General features: G+C 41.6%; 1 protein-coding gene across 4 annotated transcripts in view; it reads right to left on the bottom strand.

The window, feature by feature from the left end:
• Positions 1 to 18200, bottom strand: part of CAPZB (capping actin protein of muscle Z-line subunit beta) — a 188671-nt gene that overhangs the window by 97297 nt on the left and 73174 nt on the right. For all 4 annotated transcript variants that reach the window (XM_058304252.2, XM_058304251.1, XM_058304249.1 and 1 more), the window contains exon 2: positions 2068 to 2157. In XM_058304252.2, the coding sequence (XP_058160235.1) occupies positions 2068 to 2157 (90 nt within the window). The remainder of the gene's footprint in view (positions 1 to 2067; positions 2158 to 18200) is intronic.

Below are 18200 nucleotides of genomic sequence, written 5' to 3'. Positions count from 1 at the left end.
CATCCCCCAAATACACAAACACACACAAAAAACTAATGAGAACACCAATTCCCCAAACCACTCTGGATGACAGGAATCTATCAGGGTCTCTATGTCCAACAGTATAAGGTAAATGGGACCCAAGGCTGACCTCCATGCAACTCCAGGAAGGACAAGTCAGTGCCTCTCAAGCTTTCCCATGAAGTGACTCACAAAAGTGAACTGCTAATGCTAAATGGCCTGGCTCTACAAAGAGAATTTCTTCCAACTCTCTAATTTTATTTATTTTTTCTGGGGATTACAATATACCTACCTAACATCATTTAACAGTCTACTTAAGAGTTAACAGGGAAGTGGACTTGGCCCAGTGGTTAGGGTGTCCGCCTACCACATGGGAGGTCCGTGGTTCAAACCCCGGACCTCCGTCACCCGTGTGCAGCTGGCCCATGTGCAGTGCTGATGTGCACAAGGAGTGCCCTGCCACGCAGGGGTGCCCCCCCGTGTAGGGGAGCCCCACGTGCAAGGAGTGCGCCCCATAAGGAGAGCCGCCCAGCGCGAAAGAAAGTACAGCCTGCCCAGGAATGGCGCTGCACACACGGAGAGCTGACACAACAAGATGATGCAACAAAAAGAGACACAGATTCCCGTGCCGCTGACAACAACAGAAGAGGACAAAGATGATGCAGCAAATAGACACAGAGAACAGACAACCGGGGCGGGGGGGGGGGGGGGGGGGGATAAATAAATAAATCTTTAAGAAAAAAAAAAAAATAGTTTACCTTTTCAAGTAAACTGTAGGAGCCTTACAACTAAGTAACTCCCTCTACCCATAGCTATCACATGTATTACTTCCACATACATTAATAAAGTCAGAAAATGTTACATTTTCTCTCAACAGTCATACAGATTTTAAATGATTTATGAGGAGAGAGTATTATATTTAGCCAGATATTTACCATTTATGGTGCTGTAACTTCATTCCTGAAGTTCCAAGTTTCCATCTGTATCATTTCCCTTCATCCTGAAGAACTTCTTTAGGAGCATTTCATGAGAGGTCTACTACTGACAAATTCTCTTAGTTTCCCTTAATCTGAGAATGGCTTTATTTTTCTATTCCTGAAGGATACTTTTTCAATATATAGAGTTCTGGGTTGACACTTCTTTTCTTCAGCATTTTATAGATATTGTCCTCTGTCTTATCTTTTTCTTTATGATTTCAATTGCTATAAATTTTTAGATATTCCCCCTCTTTATTAAAGAAGTTGTGGGTTTACAGACCAATCATGCATAAAATACAGGATTCCCATGGCTCATCCCACCACAAACACCTTGCATTGGTGTGGAACATCTGTTCTACAGTTGATGATAGTATATTTTTATAATTGTACTATTAATTAAAGACCATGGGTTCACTGTTTATGTAATGTAGTTCTACGGATTTCTTTTTAATAATTTTTATTCTGCTATACAAACTAACATTTCCCCTTTTAATCACATTCAGCTATATATTTCAATACATAATGTTGTATTTTTTTAATGTATGTGGATTTTAAATCATTTTCCAAAATATATCAGTGTTTTAATATAAGCACACTGTAGACTACTAATAAATTAAATTATTCAAAACTTTCTCCCCAAACAGGTAAAACTGACACACCTGGAAGACATAGCATGTTTAATCTATCACTTTGAGGATAAGTGATTTGACCAGAAGGTAACTAGCAAGGAGATTATCCAAAGGAGCAGAAATCAGAATTCTTATTGGCTGTCTGTGGCATTTTCCTTACCATGCCTAAATGCAAGCTTCTAGAAACACTGAAGACAAGGTGTGGGGAAGGAGGGAGCAGACTGTAATCAACCTTAGAACTCCTATCTTGGGTTTTATCAACACAGAGCATTCTGTAAAAAAAAGGTAACCATATGAAATTCATCTTTTTGTCCAGAGGAGTCTCATAGCCCAGTGGTGCCGTCTGGCTTCTGATTGGAACGAGTTTCCTTTATGTACTAAATTCTGCACAGAAAAACTACCCAGAAGCAAGCAATTACAAACCACGGTCCCAAATGAAACCATATGAACAGGGTATATACCAGGTCGATCAGGTCGCTGAGGTTTTTCTCAATTTGCTGTGGAGGCAGGCGCCTCATTAAGTCCAAGGCACAGTCCAGCTGCTGATCACTCTGTGAAGAGAAACAAAAGTGCCTAAGTCATTTTTACCAATACAAACATCAAAAGCTCCATTTAAGAAAAGCATTCTAACATACAGAGGAGACTGTCAGGTATGTGGTTGACAGTATAATGCTGAGAAAACTTTTTCAAAAATATAATAAGGTTACCTATTTAAGACGCTTAAAGGGGATAATCCGACACAGGACAGGCTCCTAGGGAGTATGTGAATGCTCATTTTGCCATAGTGGGTTATATCACTGGATAGAGACCCATAAAATAAGAGTGAAGGTATACCCACATCCTGGGGAGGACTGATGTTCTCAAATAGAGGGAATTGTATCTCTCGAGAAAAATGGTGGCTCCCAGTGCATAAGGGCAGTTGAGCATGTCAAGCCCTCAACACTGTTGCAAGTATCTCTGAACATGGCCCTTCAAGCAATGAAGATTGACTGTCACTGTGGGCCCTAAGGGGAGGAGGAGAGAGGTACTGAATAGATGGAATCAGTGTAACTCTGTGGGCAAGAGAAGTGTTCCACAAGAGTATGCAAGGATGGATATAAGACATGTTAAAATACACCAAAAATATAAGGGGCCGAAAGGCTAAAATGTAAATCATAATGTAAAACATAAGATAACTAAAAATTTAGAAAATTGTAGTCTAAAATATAAACCACAATGTAAACCCAAATGTTACCTTATTTGAAAAAAAAAAAAAAAGCATTCTTTCAGGCTTGTAGTTTTCTAAAGCCCAAATGCCACTGTGACGGGCCCTCCGATACGCCTCCATGAGCTCAAGGCCCTGCTGCAGGCTGACTAGTCCCTCTCTAAAAGCAATCTCTATATCAGGCAGAAGGATTCAAAAGATCCTGAAACAGGAGGAAGTAGGATGGAGAGTTCAGAAAGCTCCCCTTCTGAACCTCCTCTCAAGCCTCAATGGTTTTGTTCTACTCAGCAGACCATGGAAGATGCAGATGCATTAACTCCCAAATGGTTCTACAGGTGAGCATGTTTAAGTAGTTGATTAGGTTTTATCCTTTGCTATACCCTAGACATAAATGTCCGATGCCATCAGAAATAGGCCCAGTTTTTGATGAACTCCAAACCAGGAACAAAGACAGGCAAAGAATAAGTGGCAAGATGCACACAAAGGTTCAAAGTGCTTCATTCATTCAACTAAAGCTTGGTAAATTTTCCGAGGTGCCAGGCTCTGTGCAAGCTAGATTAACACCTGGACCCCATCACAGCCGAGAAGCTCAGCTGGCAAAGTGGACTGCAAGTGCAATAAACTGTGGCCACTGTGGCCACAAAGGACCAGAGGGAGAAAAGTGATTCTCATTTATTGAACACCGTTTTTTGCCACACATTGTGCTCTTAACAATGTCTTCCTCGTTTAATATTTATACTGAAAATATTTGAGAAATGGCCACCATAAAAATATAAAAAACAATAAAGTAAAGAAGAGACTGAGTGGAAGCTGGTAAAGTGCAAAGTAAATTCAGCACACAGTGGGCCAGAACACCAAAGGCTGGACCTTAGGAGGATAAGGGGAGAAAGGTGGCCCAGGCAAACTGGTGAGGACCTTGGTATGCAGGTAACAGCAAATAAGGCAGATGGCATTCCCAACACCACCTAGCAGAGACACATGATCTGATTTTTTATCCTGCTCAATTTCAGGATTTTTAAAAGCCCAAAATCAACGAGCTAGAGTTTTCATAAAATATATAAAATAATCCTGGAAATGCCACATTTGGCTGTAAAAAAAAAATACAACCTTAGAATATTATATTATCATCTACACTCCAGGTATATTGAACACAAAAGGCTGTGGGGGGCAAGGACCCCCTTGATAGTCACCACAGAAATTAACTGGAGCCAATTTCATTTTCAGATGATATGGTGCGTATGACGAGCTGTTTAAAAAACAAAAACACAAAAAATGTGTCCCTTGCTCAAGATAATTATTGGTGACAATTTATTCTGGGACAGACGACAAACTGGCTACCCTGCAAAGAAAACACACACACACACACCAGAAACCCTAATTCTTGTTTTGCTTAACCAAACATTCCAGCAACCACAAACTCCCCATGTGTGCCTTGTGCTTCTAAGCCAACATGTGTCAGCCAAGGCCACGGGGTGACACAGGTTTGGCCTGTTGGCACAGGAAGATATTTTAACACCACATCTGGGATAGAGGAATAGATACGTTGATTTACCACCAGAGAGCTCATATTTGATCCCAGATCTGCCATTCATTATCCTGTGGTCTTAGGTAAGTTTCTTTTTCTTTTTTAAGAGGTACCTGTGATTGAACCCAGAACCTCATACATGGGAAGCAAGCGCTCAATCACTGAGCTACATCTGCTTCCCAATGAGAGCTGGTTTTTCATGCGTTTTATTTTTCAGGAAGTACTGGGGAACAAACCCAGAACCATGAACATGGGAAGCAAGCGCTCAACCACTTGAGCTACATCTGCTCCCTTTGGGTAAGGTTCTTAACCTCTGAGTCTCTATTTATCCAAAAATGGGTACAGTATCTACCTCACAGGAGTTACAATGATTTAGATAATGCATAGGAAATGTTTAATCCTTAGTAGTATATATTTAATGATTGGGGGCGTTTTCTTTCTGTGCATGTTTGTGCACATATGTGTCTGTAAATATAAAAGTCTTAAATATATATTTTATAACATTACCCCCACTCACTCAAACCCTGAAGTCATTCCTGTCTCTTTAAACTATAGTTATAAAAGTGTCCAAACTCCACACAGAGCTATGTATTTTCTTAGCCGTGCAAGAATAGAAAACCCTAAGTGATTCACGTCAAACCTGTTAAAAACTCTAAACCAGTGTTTTCAACCAGGGATGATTTTGCTCACCCCCATCCCCCACCCCCAGACTTCTGGCAATACCTGTAAACACCTGTGATTGTCACAACGGGGGAGGGGGAGGGAGGTAAGGGGAAGACCACTGATACCTAGTGAGTGGAGGCCAGGGATGCTGCTAAACATCCTACAATGCAAAGGACAGTCCCCGCTACAAAGAATTCCCAGGCTAGAGTCAAGTTTGAGAAACCCTGGTGTCAACAATCATTCGTAACATTTTGGAGGTTGCGGACTCCCAGAATCTGATCAAAGGCTTCTCTCTCCAGAAAACTGCACATGCACAGCAATAGTTTACAAAGAATTCTAATGCACCAACCACTCACAACCCTGAACAATTTCTGGCCCTTGGAAAATTTTCTCACCTGAATATTAGTAATTTTCTTTAGAACTGAAAAGGCAACTCACATATAAATAAGCCTAGCTGATTTGAAACTTTAATCCAAAACATACTGGGATACAAACAGGATTAACTACAATTTGAATAGTGCCTAATGCAAGATTTTAGGAAAAGAAAATACATAACTTGACCAGAAATGGTCACCATAAGAGACACTGTTTTAACTGGTTCACACCCCAAACCCAAGGGTGCTTCCATCCTGACAGGCATCCATCTAGCAGTATCTACTTGAAACCAATAAAATACTTATTGCAAAACGGTCCAACCTACATTTTTCTCTATTAATCTTTAGAGAAATTGTGTGTTTACAGAACAATCAATGCATAAAATACAGGATTCCTATACACCACACCCCACCACCAACACCTTGCATCAGTGCGGAACATTTGTTACAACTGATTAAAGTACATTTATATGCTTGTACTATTAATTATACAGTTCATGGTTTAACTAATTAAGTCACCTGTTTGTGTAGTTCCAAGGAGCTTTTTAAATTTTCTGTTACCACATATATACAATATAACATTAATTTTAATTGGAAATGTTTGACTACAAATTTCTAGGGCAAAGGATGTTTAACTATCATTAAATTAGTAAATGACTAAATGCTTCCCATAAGTGAAGCAACATGGGAAAGCTTAATGACAGCTTGTAAAAAAGTTAAAATTAGAGTTAACTGGAGCCATTCGCTTGGGAGTCATCCCAAGCCCTACGGGGTCCAAACAGGAAAGGGCATGGGAGAATGAGAAAACATGGGTGACTTAAGAGCTACATGCAACAACACAGTGACCCTAGAAATAGAATGCTGTCACTTCTATAAGGCTCAAAAACAAGAAGTACTGAACTTTATTATTTAGACATACATGATGAGTGTGTATGTATCTGAAACTAATACATCAAGACTTAAAAAAAATTTTTTTTTTATTTCTCTCCCCTTTCCCCTCCTCCAAGTTGTCTGCTCTCTGTGTCCATTTGCTGTGTGTTCTTCTGTGACCGCTTCTATCCTCATCAGCGGCACCAGGAATCTGTGTCTCTTTTTGTTGCATCATCTTGCTGCGTCAGCTCTCCGTGTGTGCGGTGCCACACCTGGGCAAGCTGCACTTGCTTTCGCGCTGGGTAGCTCTCCTTACGGGGTGCACTCCTTGGGCATGGGGCTCCCCTACGCGGGGACACCCCTGCATGGCAGGGCACTCCTTGCATTCATCAGCGCTGCGCAAGGCAAGGTAAATTCAAAATTCAGAAAAGTAGCAATAATGGTCACAAGGGAAGAGGCTACCAAGGGTGGCCTCTTCTTGCAAAGATTGGTGGCTAAGGGCATCAATATATCATGATGTTTACAACATATTTTTTAATGTAATAGCAAAAAATACAAACAAGAGCATGCGACTTGGGATTCAAGAGTTTAGGACCCAAGTCTGCTCTGTCTGCACAATGTCTGTGCAGCTTGGGCTGTTCACTTAACCATGTGGTCTGGGACTTGGACCAGATGGCCTCTTAGGTTTCTTCTAGATGGATCATGCTAGCCATCCTCCTCCAGCTGCAGACACACCCTCCACTGGGTTCCATCTGCCCTCACCTTCAAAACCATCTTCCTGGTTTTGCCTTGGTGTTCAAACACCACTGTCTTCTAAAGCCCCATTCTCATGCACTGAATGTGACCTGAGGGCCAGGCCCTGAACAAGGCTAAATGAATGGCACTCAGTCCCACCCCTCAAGGAACAAATTTTCCACAAAAGAGTAGACAGTCTCAAGGCAGTGTGTGTGTACAGTAACAGGACACAGAAGGTCCAGAGCAACAAGGCAGAATTCACAATGTATTAATTTGCACTTCAGGTGTCAATTACTTCCCTAGGATTTCCCTCCCTCTGGTTCCTCCCCCTGACCTCTGGCTTTCTAATATTTTGTAAACGCTCACCCCATGACTAAAAGCTCTCCTTCTAGAGGGCTCCTTCAAAATGCTAACTGATCCTAGGAACCGTCTTTATAAAATCAGTTTTACCAGTTCTTACTTCCACTTGTAGTTTTCCAAGTTGACAGGTAAATAGCAAAAGAACCATCATTTCAACTTCAGTCTCCAGAATTCTCTGACTGCTCAATTCATGACACAATTATTTTTTGAGCGTTTCCTAGGTAACAAGCACTGTTTTTGATGAAGAATGGTGACCGTAACAAGTCTGCATGGAGCTTATGGTGTATTAAAAAATCAATAAGGAAAGGGAACAGATATAGCTCAAGTGTTGAGTGTCTCCTTCCCATATACAAGGTCCTGGGTTCAATCAATCCCTGGTACCTCCTAAAAAACAAGGAAGAATCTAGGATATCAAAGAACAAAGAACAGACAGTTACTACTTGAAGCTGTCCAGGCTCTAAGAAGTAGTTAGGTTTTTATTTTTCAGTATATAATCTGAGGTAAAAATGTTCAATTTTGTGCTAGTTTTTCTCACTACTTAAAAAGAAAGCACAAAACAGGCTTAAATCCCTGCAACAAAGTAAAACTACTATAAATACAAAGTAGAACAATTTTTCAGAATTAGTCAAATAAAATTCTTCATCCTAGAAAAATTCTGCTCAAGAATTTAGACACCTGATACGTTTGCATATAGTAAAACTTGGCCTATTAAGTGAACCAAAAGGGCAAAGTCTGATTTGGAAAAATCAAATAAAATGTAGGCAATTCCTAGATGGGGATGTTGGGATGCAAAGGGTGGAGCATATCCCAATCCACTATAAGCTCAAAGTTTAGGTTATAATAAAGATACACAGTAAGTGGTACAGGGAACCCCAAAAGATTTCTCAGAAGAAGCAGTAGGTGAGCTATCACGGATGAGTAGGAATGCACAAAGCAGAAGCAGAGGGGCCAGCCAGGCAGCAGTGCAGCAGCGTGAAAGAAGGTATAGAGAGGAATGCGTGCTGCCCAGCTCATGAGCGAGGTGGGAGGGGCAGGAACGGTGCAGGGATAGGTGGGCACGGCAAAGGGGAGGTCACTCATGTGCCATCCTTCACGTCGAGGGCCAAGTTACACCCAGACCATGCAGAGGACCCCACGCTCCACAGATCTTCAGTCCCTCATTTTTCCCAGCACAGTTTTGTTTTTATCTACTTTATAGACAAGGTTTCTGTGCCATATTCTTTGGCCTTTTAAAATGTTTAAGCCACTATTCCATGAGGGACTAGGAACTCCTAAAAGATTTTTCCACAGGGAAATGACAGGAACATGGCTGCATCTTAGAAGGCTAAATAGATTATATTTTCCTAAAATAGTCCTAACAGTATTTCCCACCCCACATACTCTTCTTACAGTATGACTCTGACACTCCTCCCATTGAGAGGAGTCTCCTCCCCTTGGAACTGGAGAACTTTTGTGACTGTTTTTATCAACAAAGTATATCAGAATTGATCCTGGGTGATTTCCAAGGCTAAGCCATAAAGGGCAATTCTGTTTCTCCATGCTTGCTAGAACACTCATGCGTGGAGCCCCAAGCTGCAACCAAAGAGTTAAACTGCCCCAAGGGTGCCATGTGAAGAGATACAGAGACTATATGGAGAGGTACCTGACCAGTCCCCAAGTACTCCAGGACCCCACTCTTCCAGCCAGAACCACCTAACCAAGCTTCTCCTGAGTTCCTGACCCACAGACACCTTCGTATATTGACATGATTCTTGTTATTTTAAGTCTATAGGCTTGGGGTGATTTGTTACTGCAATAGTAACTGATATGGAAGGAGACAGTCTGACCAGAGAGAGGACCAACGACAGGAAGGCCAGCAGAGGGGCAGTATGGGCAGAGAGGAGGGGGACAGGCAGAAAAGACAGGACTACTCACTGCAAACTGGGAGGAAGCCCAAGAGGGCTCAGACCACAGAGGTTTCTACTTAGCTGGGACCACCACATCCATTAGTGTGTGTATGGTTTGCGTGTCCTACCAAACAACAGTATCTATAATTTCAAGAACAAGCAGTAACTCAAATGCAAACAGTATTTCCAAGCCCAACTCCCCCTTGGCCTGCTCTAGTGACTGGTTAAGGCAGAGCTTTACTCCACAGCATCTGTCTACATATAAACAACCATCGAAAGATTCGAGACCTTTAAAGTAAGACCTTTACTCGTTTACATTACTGAGAGGCTTAGCAAACACCTACCTACATAGAGTGCACAAAGGTAAACTTGGCTGGAGCCCAAGATGATTTATCACAAAGTTGTAGAGTCTAACTTAAAGATGGTTTGTCTTGCATAATTTTTTGTGACGCAACAAGCAACTTTGTTTAAAAGCTGACTCTGTTTTTAGGAACAATTTGTGCTGGGGGCTATTTGGAGAAAGATTCACTGGGCCAGTCCAGCCAACAACTCATCTTTAGGTCACTCTGGAAACCTGCACATTTTGGTTTAATAAAAAGAAAAGTGTTTCTTCCACTGACTGCCCTCTGGTTCTATCCTTTGGGAGGACAACAGTGATGACAGCCACACATGGAGGGAGATGCTTCACCACACACAAACGCAGGCATTCCCTCTGGATGACTTCTTGTTCTCATGGGAAAATCCAATACTCCATATCAAGTGAATCAAAGCCACAGTGAAAAGTCCTTTTGGCAGACCAAGACTCCTTCAATCTTTTGAGGTCTACTGTATTATCATTATAGCTAGGCTAATGTCATTTTTTAAAAACTGAGGTGGAATTCACATAACAAAATTAATCTTTTTAAATGAACAATTCAGTGCCTGGGTCAATGTCATTTTCATCACAATGAAAGTATAACCACATTACAAGTCTCATCTTCAAAAAACCCTCTACCCTTTTTATTTTTTTGAAGGTTTTTAAAGTAACATTTTTTTCAAACTTTTAATTGTGTAATACAGAAATCCTCTAGCCTTTTAAGTTCATCTGAGTCCTGCCCGACCCTTCATTTTACAGATGAATAATGAGGTTCAGAGAAAGTTCTGCAAGGTCACACAGTAAGTGGCAAAATCAGCACTTGAACCTGGATCTTCCTGTTGAGAGGTTTTCTATCACACCTCATGCTATCTTCCCACTTGATTCATTCACTGAACAACCATGTGAGTGACATGAAGGCACTGGGGACCCAGGACTGAACTAGTCAGACATGGTCCTTGCCCTCAAGGAGCTTAGGAACTAAGGAAGAGGACAGCCAGGGAAAACAGCAGGAAAGAATGACTCTATGATTCCCATTCTACACACAGTATGGCTGACATTATGGCCAGTCCACTATCACTGAGGATTTGGGAGACCCTTCCCAATGACTTTTCCAGATCACCAAAAGATTAACTTTTTTAATCCTAAAAGATGGCAACCTCTCTAAAATGTATTACATAGTCCATGTTTTCACACTGAGGACAATACAAAGAACAAAGGTAAACCATTTCTGAAGAACATTTGAACATTCATTCCTCAAACAGTCCTGTGTGCTGTCCTTCTTCAGCCTTTTGGCTTCTTCTGTCAGGCTGTCAGCTATATTTCCTCATCTATTATGTTGCTTCCAATTGGCTACGGGTTGGGAATGTAGAAATTTAGAAAATCATTCCAGTTTAAAAAAAAAAAAAACTTTAAGGGAAGGAATAAATCACTGATTCATAACTTAGGGTCCAGAGTCAGGGGCCCACAAATAGGTTAAAAGGGTTTGTGAGCACCCTGACATTGTATAAAGATTTATGTGTATATAGGCACATTTTTTTCAAGGTTGAGGGTCCACAGCTGTCACCCTTTTCTCAAAGAAGTCTAAGATTCTAAAAGCACTGATGTGATATAATAATAACTCCTATTTTCCCATTTAACCTGCTGGGGGAAACTTAAAAAATCACCTGTTTTTTAAAAACAAACAAACAGGCCTAAAAATCACCTTGCAGGGCCATTGAGAATGAGACCATGTCCAGCACAGTGTCTGGACCCCAGAGGTATACCCCATGGCCCAGCCTCCATAAATGGTAGGGTCCCTTCTATAGAGTAAAGCACATGGCTGACCTGCTAGTTCTTTTGCTTAACATTTTTTGGGTGCCCAAGGGCCCTTCTCCCCAATTTTTCCCTTACTTGGTGCAGGCTTTCCATTTAGGCTGCCAAGAGTCTCTAGAAGGGTAGGTGGAGTGTGATTTCAGTTTCCAAGTCATTAAGCACAGACAAAAGAAGGCAGACTTCCACAGCACTCACCACACACAAATCTCCTGCCCCGTATATGCCGGAGTCCGTGGAACCAATGGTGAGTGCCCTCTGGGCAGAAAACCTAAGAGTTGACCAAAATTCCATATTCCGTCACTAAACATTTTCTTCTCTGTTTTTCTGTACTTTATTTATCCCCTGCTCCAGCTTTCTTTCTGAGGCCATGTGATCCACTTCTCCAGCCCAGGATACTACCAAGAAATATTTCCACCATTTAACCTTCTCCCTATTCACTGGTATTTCCAAACCTGCTGAAACTGGACAATTGGGACAGTCCTAGGAGAGTCCCCAGACTACCTCGACTCCCTACCCAGCAATGAGAAAATTTCTAAGTGCCTCTCCCTGGTATATTTATTCCAGAGCAAAGCTTAGCAACCTACATACAGGCTCTGTGTCAAACGCTACAACAGCCGTCAGCAGATTTTTCCCTTACACATCCTCTTCAGGAAGTGAAAGATCCGAAATGAGTCACACTCATGAGTTGGAGCCATACCTTTACTGTGGTCTGGATTTTAAAAAAAAGTAAAGAAAGAAATTTGGTAACAGATTCCATTTTTACAGCCCAAGACTCTAACTGCAGAACATTATAGAATGGTTTCTCTGCAGGGATCAAAGGTTATCTGGTGAACAATTTGGCAAAGTAGCAAAACTTCTAAATAAGGAGTGAGCAACCTGGGACCCAAGAGGGGTGACTCTGAGTGCACATTTTAATTAGCACAGCCAAGTCAATGCTCAACAAGACAAGAGGGAGTTTATCTGGTGTTCACCTACTTCTCCTATAAAGCAGGTGGCTGTTCTCCCTGTATCCCCCACCTCTCTCCACCCCTAACATTCGGTTGGTTGCCATACACAAAGCAGAAGAGATGGCCTTATGCAGGGGAAGACCCCAGAACAGATGACAAGTGACAACCCCTCTGCTCTGGAGCTCTCTGACAGATTTCTCATGCACTGTTCTTGGCTCTGCTAATGAGCCAGCTGAGTGAACCAGAACATTTTATCTTGGGAATGCCTTTCTCTGCCTCTCCAGTTTTAAACACAATCATGTGTCAAACTAAAAGGAACCTGAGAAACTGACTAATTGACTCCTTTCTTAAAAACTGAGGAAAACTTGATGTCAAGACTCATCCATAACTAATTAAACCTGCCACTTAACCAAACAGCAACCAAACCAGGACCAGAAAACAAATCTCTTTATTATACAGTTTAGTGTTTACCATCTGCTTATGGTTTAGCCACAAGTCAAAATTTAAGAATGGGGCTAGATATATGGAAAAAAAATTTTTTTTAAATAAAATTCTACATTATTAGAATTAACAATGGTATTATATTATCAAGAAAGTTTATATACCTTCCGATTTTACTTCATTTTCCAAATTAATCATTTTTTAATTAGAATACCAAGCATCCAAAATGCAAACCCATTTTAAAAAACAAAGGGAAGGAAACTATCATCTGCTAAGGGTCCACCACTTAACAGGTACTGCACATGCAGTTGTTAGAAGAGCCTCACAACAGCTCTAGGCAGTGGGTACTATTACTGGCATCTTACATAAAGGGCTAAATGGCTTGCCCAGAGCCAGAGCACTGAATGCCAGTGAAGGATGACTAGCATGCCTCCCAAGCCCATACATACTCTAGAGAATTTAAAAAGTGAGTCACTGTTCCCAGGCTGGCAAATTATGGACAATTCTATGCACCACATTCTGCATCTCCTGTCACCTTTGCTTATAACCTCCATTCCCAAAAGCACTATCACTGACAGGTGGATTTCTCTAAAACACTAATGCCTTTTTCAGAAGTTTCTCTAGCTGATGGCTTCCTGGACCCCTTCAGAAGACCTGCAAGGCGCCATTACCTATTGTCTGATCATTAATGTCTCACAGATGTCTACAGCTGCTGCCTCTGCAGGATGCTGGCCAGTTCCAAGTAACAAACCACTAATCCCTCCACTTTGTCAACTAGCACTTACAAACACAGTAGGGGCAAGCCTCAGACATTCTCTATGGATTCCATATACACTGTCCATTTCCACCTCAATGGCACAAGAAATTCAAGAAGCCTTTCTCTAAAGTCAAAGATGATTAAAGCAGAGTGTCCCTGTGTTCCAAACAAGTAAAAAAAAAAGTTTGGAAAAACACTGTCCACATGTTCATTGACCAAGGTTAAGAAAAGTAAAGTCCCCTTTTCACAGCAGAGCAGCCAATTCACATAAACCTTCTACCAAATAGATTTAAAAGATGGGCTGGATGAAATCCACAACATTTGGACAGGGTGTAGTCCAATAAAACACTGCACACAGCTTCCAAAGGTCCAGCAGGGGAGACTTTGGGTTCAATTTGCAAAAAGCTAACAAGCCTTGATGTGAAATTAGCAAGATTTAAAGAATTTGGAAAAAATAAACGTTTCCATCAATCCAAATAACTCATCTAGGAGGGGACAGTGCTGCTTTTTGGCTCATGTTCAAAGGAAGGCTTAAAGGGAAAAACAACAATAAGAAAGACAATGTTTACCCATCAAGCAAAGCACTTGGTCCTTTTCTTTCCTGGGTTCCTGGCTCCAAGGGAAATGTGTGTGAGTTAATAAACAAAGAAGACACCATCCAATCTCTAATTGTCCTCTCTGTTTGCCCTATCTAACTCAAGAGCAACTGTTTATTATGGTAGTACAAAAATTGAAACAACAAATAGTTCAGAATCCTGCAACAACAACCAGTTCTCAAGCATCCCCAAACATACCACCAAAGCTTTAACATATTTTGGTGATGAAAAAGCATAATGAGACATTTTACCAACCTGCGATAATTTGCAAATTTAGCACAAGTCTTGTCATGATGCTCCCCACTTCCAGTTCCTGCCAGGACCCACAAGGCATGGAGATGCCTTGAAATGAGGTCATTCTGGCTTCAATTTGTAAGACCTAAATCAGACCACCTTGTAGGTCTGTGGGTGGCAGAAAGGACCTTGGAAGCAACTCAGACCTGGGCTTAAATCCTGCCTCCCCCACTTCCTAGAAATAGAGCACTGGACAAATCCTTCAATTCCCTGAGCCTCAATTCCCTCACCTGTTCAATGAGAAGAAGAATAACAATACCACCTATCTTACAGGGTTGTTTTGAAGATAATATCAGACAGTACATGTATTCACACTAGCACAGTTCCCGGAACACAGTAAGTGTTCAATAAAAAGACAGATATTATCACCATCCTCAAGCACAGAATTTAGTTCCAGAGGGCACAAGTTCCTAGCATACTTTCCTTTATGGAATTTTAAAAAACAAAAGAAACCCTCCACATATTTCAGTCAACATATCTGAAGGCATGCAAGTAAGTGGGTAGCAATAGAACAGAGCCTGCAAATCAAGTCAGCCAAGGTCACTCCTTTATGGTTCTTCAGGGCTAAACTAGAGTGATTTTTACAAGTAGAAACGCTACTCCTCCATCAACAGGCAAGTTTTCCTATAGCTAGTGAACATCTTGCCAACAAGAGTTTTGCAAGCTCAAAACCTCCTTCTTTCCTTCCATCCACAATTGAATACTGACTGCTATGTTTCAAGAAAATTGGCAGTTAAAGTCTTCTGCGTGGAGCTTAAAAGTCCTTCAGGAAGCAAAATGAATTAAAGAAAGGGAAGCAACAAGTCCCAATTACAAAATATCTTTTTGATAACCAGAAATTAAACCCCAAACATTGGACAGTTATTCATTATCAGCATATCCGATGCTTCCATCTAATGCATGTTCTGCCATCTACAGCATATTAATACAACTACCACTACAGCACAGTCACTGTATACTTACTCCACAGCAGGCTCTGAATTAATGACTTGAACTTCATTAATAAAAATAACAGTTAAAATTATTAAGGCACTCACTATGTGTCAGGCATTGTTCTAAGTGCTTTCTATGCCAATATTTCCATTAAATATTAAAAAACAATCCTAGAAGATAGTGGTGGTATTATTTTCAGATGTGGAAATGGAGGCACAGAGAGAGTGGTGGGGTTACACACTTAATTGGCAGTGGAGCTGGGATTCAAAGGTAGATCTATGTGACCCCAAAGCTTAAGTGCCTAATCACTACCCTAAAATCGCCTGGCAGCCAAGCCATCCAATGTCACCATGCCCTCCTCTTGTCCTAAGAACCACTACCACCTCTTTGCTTTAAAGTCTTCAAAAGAAGAGGAGCTAGTCATTCAGCATTTACTTTTAAACAGATGAGTCCTGAGGGAGGCAGTACAGTACTCTAGTACTCAAGTTAAGGGAACAGGTTCTACAGAGATTGTTTGTGCTGAAGTCCTGATTCCACCAGGTCCTAGCTGTGTGACCTTGGACAAGTTACTAGCTGTGTGACCTTGGACAAGTTATTAAATTCCTCTGAGTCTCAGGTCTCCAAATCTATAAAATGGGGTAATAACTACCTACTCCACACGACTATTTTAAGGATTAAGTGGGAGTAATCCATATACAGCACCTAGTTCACACCTGGGACACAGACACTGCTCCATAAATTTTATGTTTTCAACAGAGAAAAGGAGAAAAAAAAAATTAAAGGTAAAAAGACAAAGATTTCAAAATAAAGGTCTCTCTGGCCTTCTGCCAACCTCTAGAATACGGCGCCAGACTTTGTGCATTCCCAGCATGGCAGCAGCTGGGAGTACCAAGAAGATGTTGGGGCCTGCTGAGCCTGGATGGATTGTTTGATCAAAGGAAGGCTAGTTATGCTCAGTGAACGAGGCTGAGCATACTTCGACATACATCTCTACAAAGTGCAAATGCAGGAATGCCTCATATGGCAATTCTTTGTTAATCTGAATGCTCAATTTCTCAGAACAGCATTTTCACCTTCCATGGCAGTAAAAATGTTTCTCCTCCAGACATACAAATCAACTGACTGACGGCTTTCATAAAAAGCATATATTCTCGCAATAAGGAACCTTAAGTCAGTAAGGCTTTCATGAATTTAAGAAATGTCACTGGCTCAGGCCCCCCACAGCCTGCTTCTGAGAGCAGTCCAGGGAGAAATTTGAGAAGGTGCTAACCAACGCCCTGCCATTATTGTCAAGGGCTGGGACCTGACTACCCTCATCACCTCCAGTTAGTGTTATGTCTCAGCTACAGGTGAAAACAACAGTCAAAGCCACACAGTACAACACTGAGCCCAGGAGAAATACTTTTTTAAATAAGTTTTTGAGTGGGCTGTGTGTTAAGTTCCAATGAAGGAAATAAAATGGTAATATCAGTTGTTTCCAGTCTTTTGGTCACATGAATGAATAGAGAATGCAAAGGCAGCTGGCCGAAGAGGCTTGGGCACATTTATTGCAGTTTTACTTAAAAAGTCAGAGGAAGGAGAGAATCTCGACAACTGAAAAGCAATTAGAAACTAAACACAATGGGCAGAGAAGAGGATATGGCTCAAGCAACTGGGCTCCCATCTACCACACAGGAGGTCCAGGGTTCAATACCCAGGGCCTCCTGGTGAAGGCAAGCTGGCCCACACGGAGTGCTGCCCCATGCAGGAATGCTGGCCCATGTGGAGAGCTGGCACAGCAAGATGACACAACAAAAAGAGACACAGAGGAGAGACAATAAGAGACTTAGAAGACCAGGGAGCTGAGGTGGTGCAAGAGAATAATTGCCTCTCTCCCATTCTGGAAGGTCCCAGGATTGGATCCCGGAGCTGCCTAATGAGAGTACAAGTAGACACAGGAGAACACACAGCAAATGGACACACAGAGAGCAGACAATGGAGGGAGGGGAAGAAATAAATCTTTTTTTTTTTTAAATAAAATAAAATATAATAAAGCTATTCATTCTAATAGCAGATGAATGAAAAAACAAACACACACATGCAATGGGCAGTGAAACTCATTCCAGGTACTGCCACAGCAAGACACCCTTCTAATCTTCCAACCCTAGGAATGTATTCTCCCAGTACTCCCGCCAGCCCCAGAAAACCAAATAAACTGTTTACCAGGGACCTCAGTAAAGACAGCTTCAACTCATCAGTGGGAGAACGTCATGACACAAAGAGAAAACATCTTTACTTTAGCTTGCCAATTTTTTAAATATTTAGCTCACAAGTTCTGTGACCAAAACTGATGGGAGGTGCTGTAGGAGAGCTTGGGGGTGGGGGTTGGGGGTTGTTTTGCTAGGCTCTTTCCTCTAACTTGAAGGTGGATATCAAGTCACTTTCCCCTTCTAACCTTAGAGTCCCAAGAGAACGACAATGTTTGGATGGCCTACAAATGCTCAGCTTTCCGGCAGTACACCAGACAGGGACTCCATCTATCCAAGTATTGTTCTTACCTCCCACCACCTCCCACGTCAAGGGAGGGGACCAGGCACGTGATTCTGAGGTCACACTCCTCACTTAAAGGGTCGTGGGAATGCTTACTAAACACTTGTTAGCCTCTGCCAGCTGGAGTCGCTGCTTAATAAGAGGCTGGAAAACTAGGGACTGTAGTATCAGACACAGGAGGAAGGGGAGAGCATGCAGGCAGATGTTACATGTTTTCATCAAAACAAACAGAAATGATCAAACTGTACACTTTAAATATGCGCAGCTTAGTGTACCTCAATTACACCTCAATAAAGTTAGAGAAAAGAAAAGA

Source organism: Dasypus novemcinctus, chromosome 9 (assembly GCF_030445035.2).
Source record: "Dasypus novemcinctus isolate mDasNov1 chromosome 9, mDasNov1.1.hap2, whole genome shotgun sequence".
In the NCBI taxonomy this organism is placed as follows: Eukaryota; Metazoa; Chordata; class Mammalia; order Cingulata; family Dasypodidae; genus Dasypus; species Dasypus novemcinctus.
The sequence above is the reverse complement of the archived record's forward strand: the minus strand, read 5'-3'. Positions and strand labels throughout refer to the sequence as shown.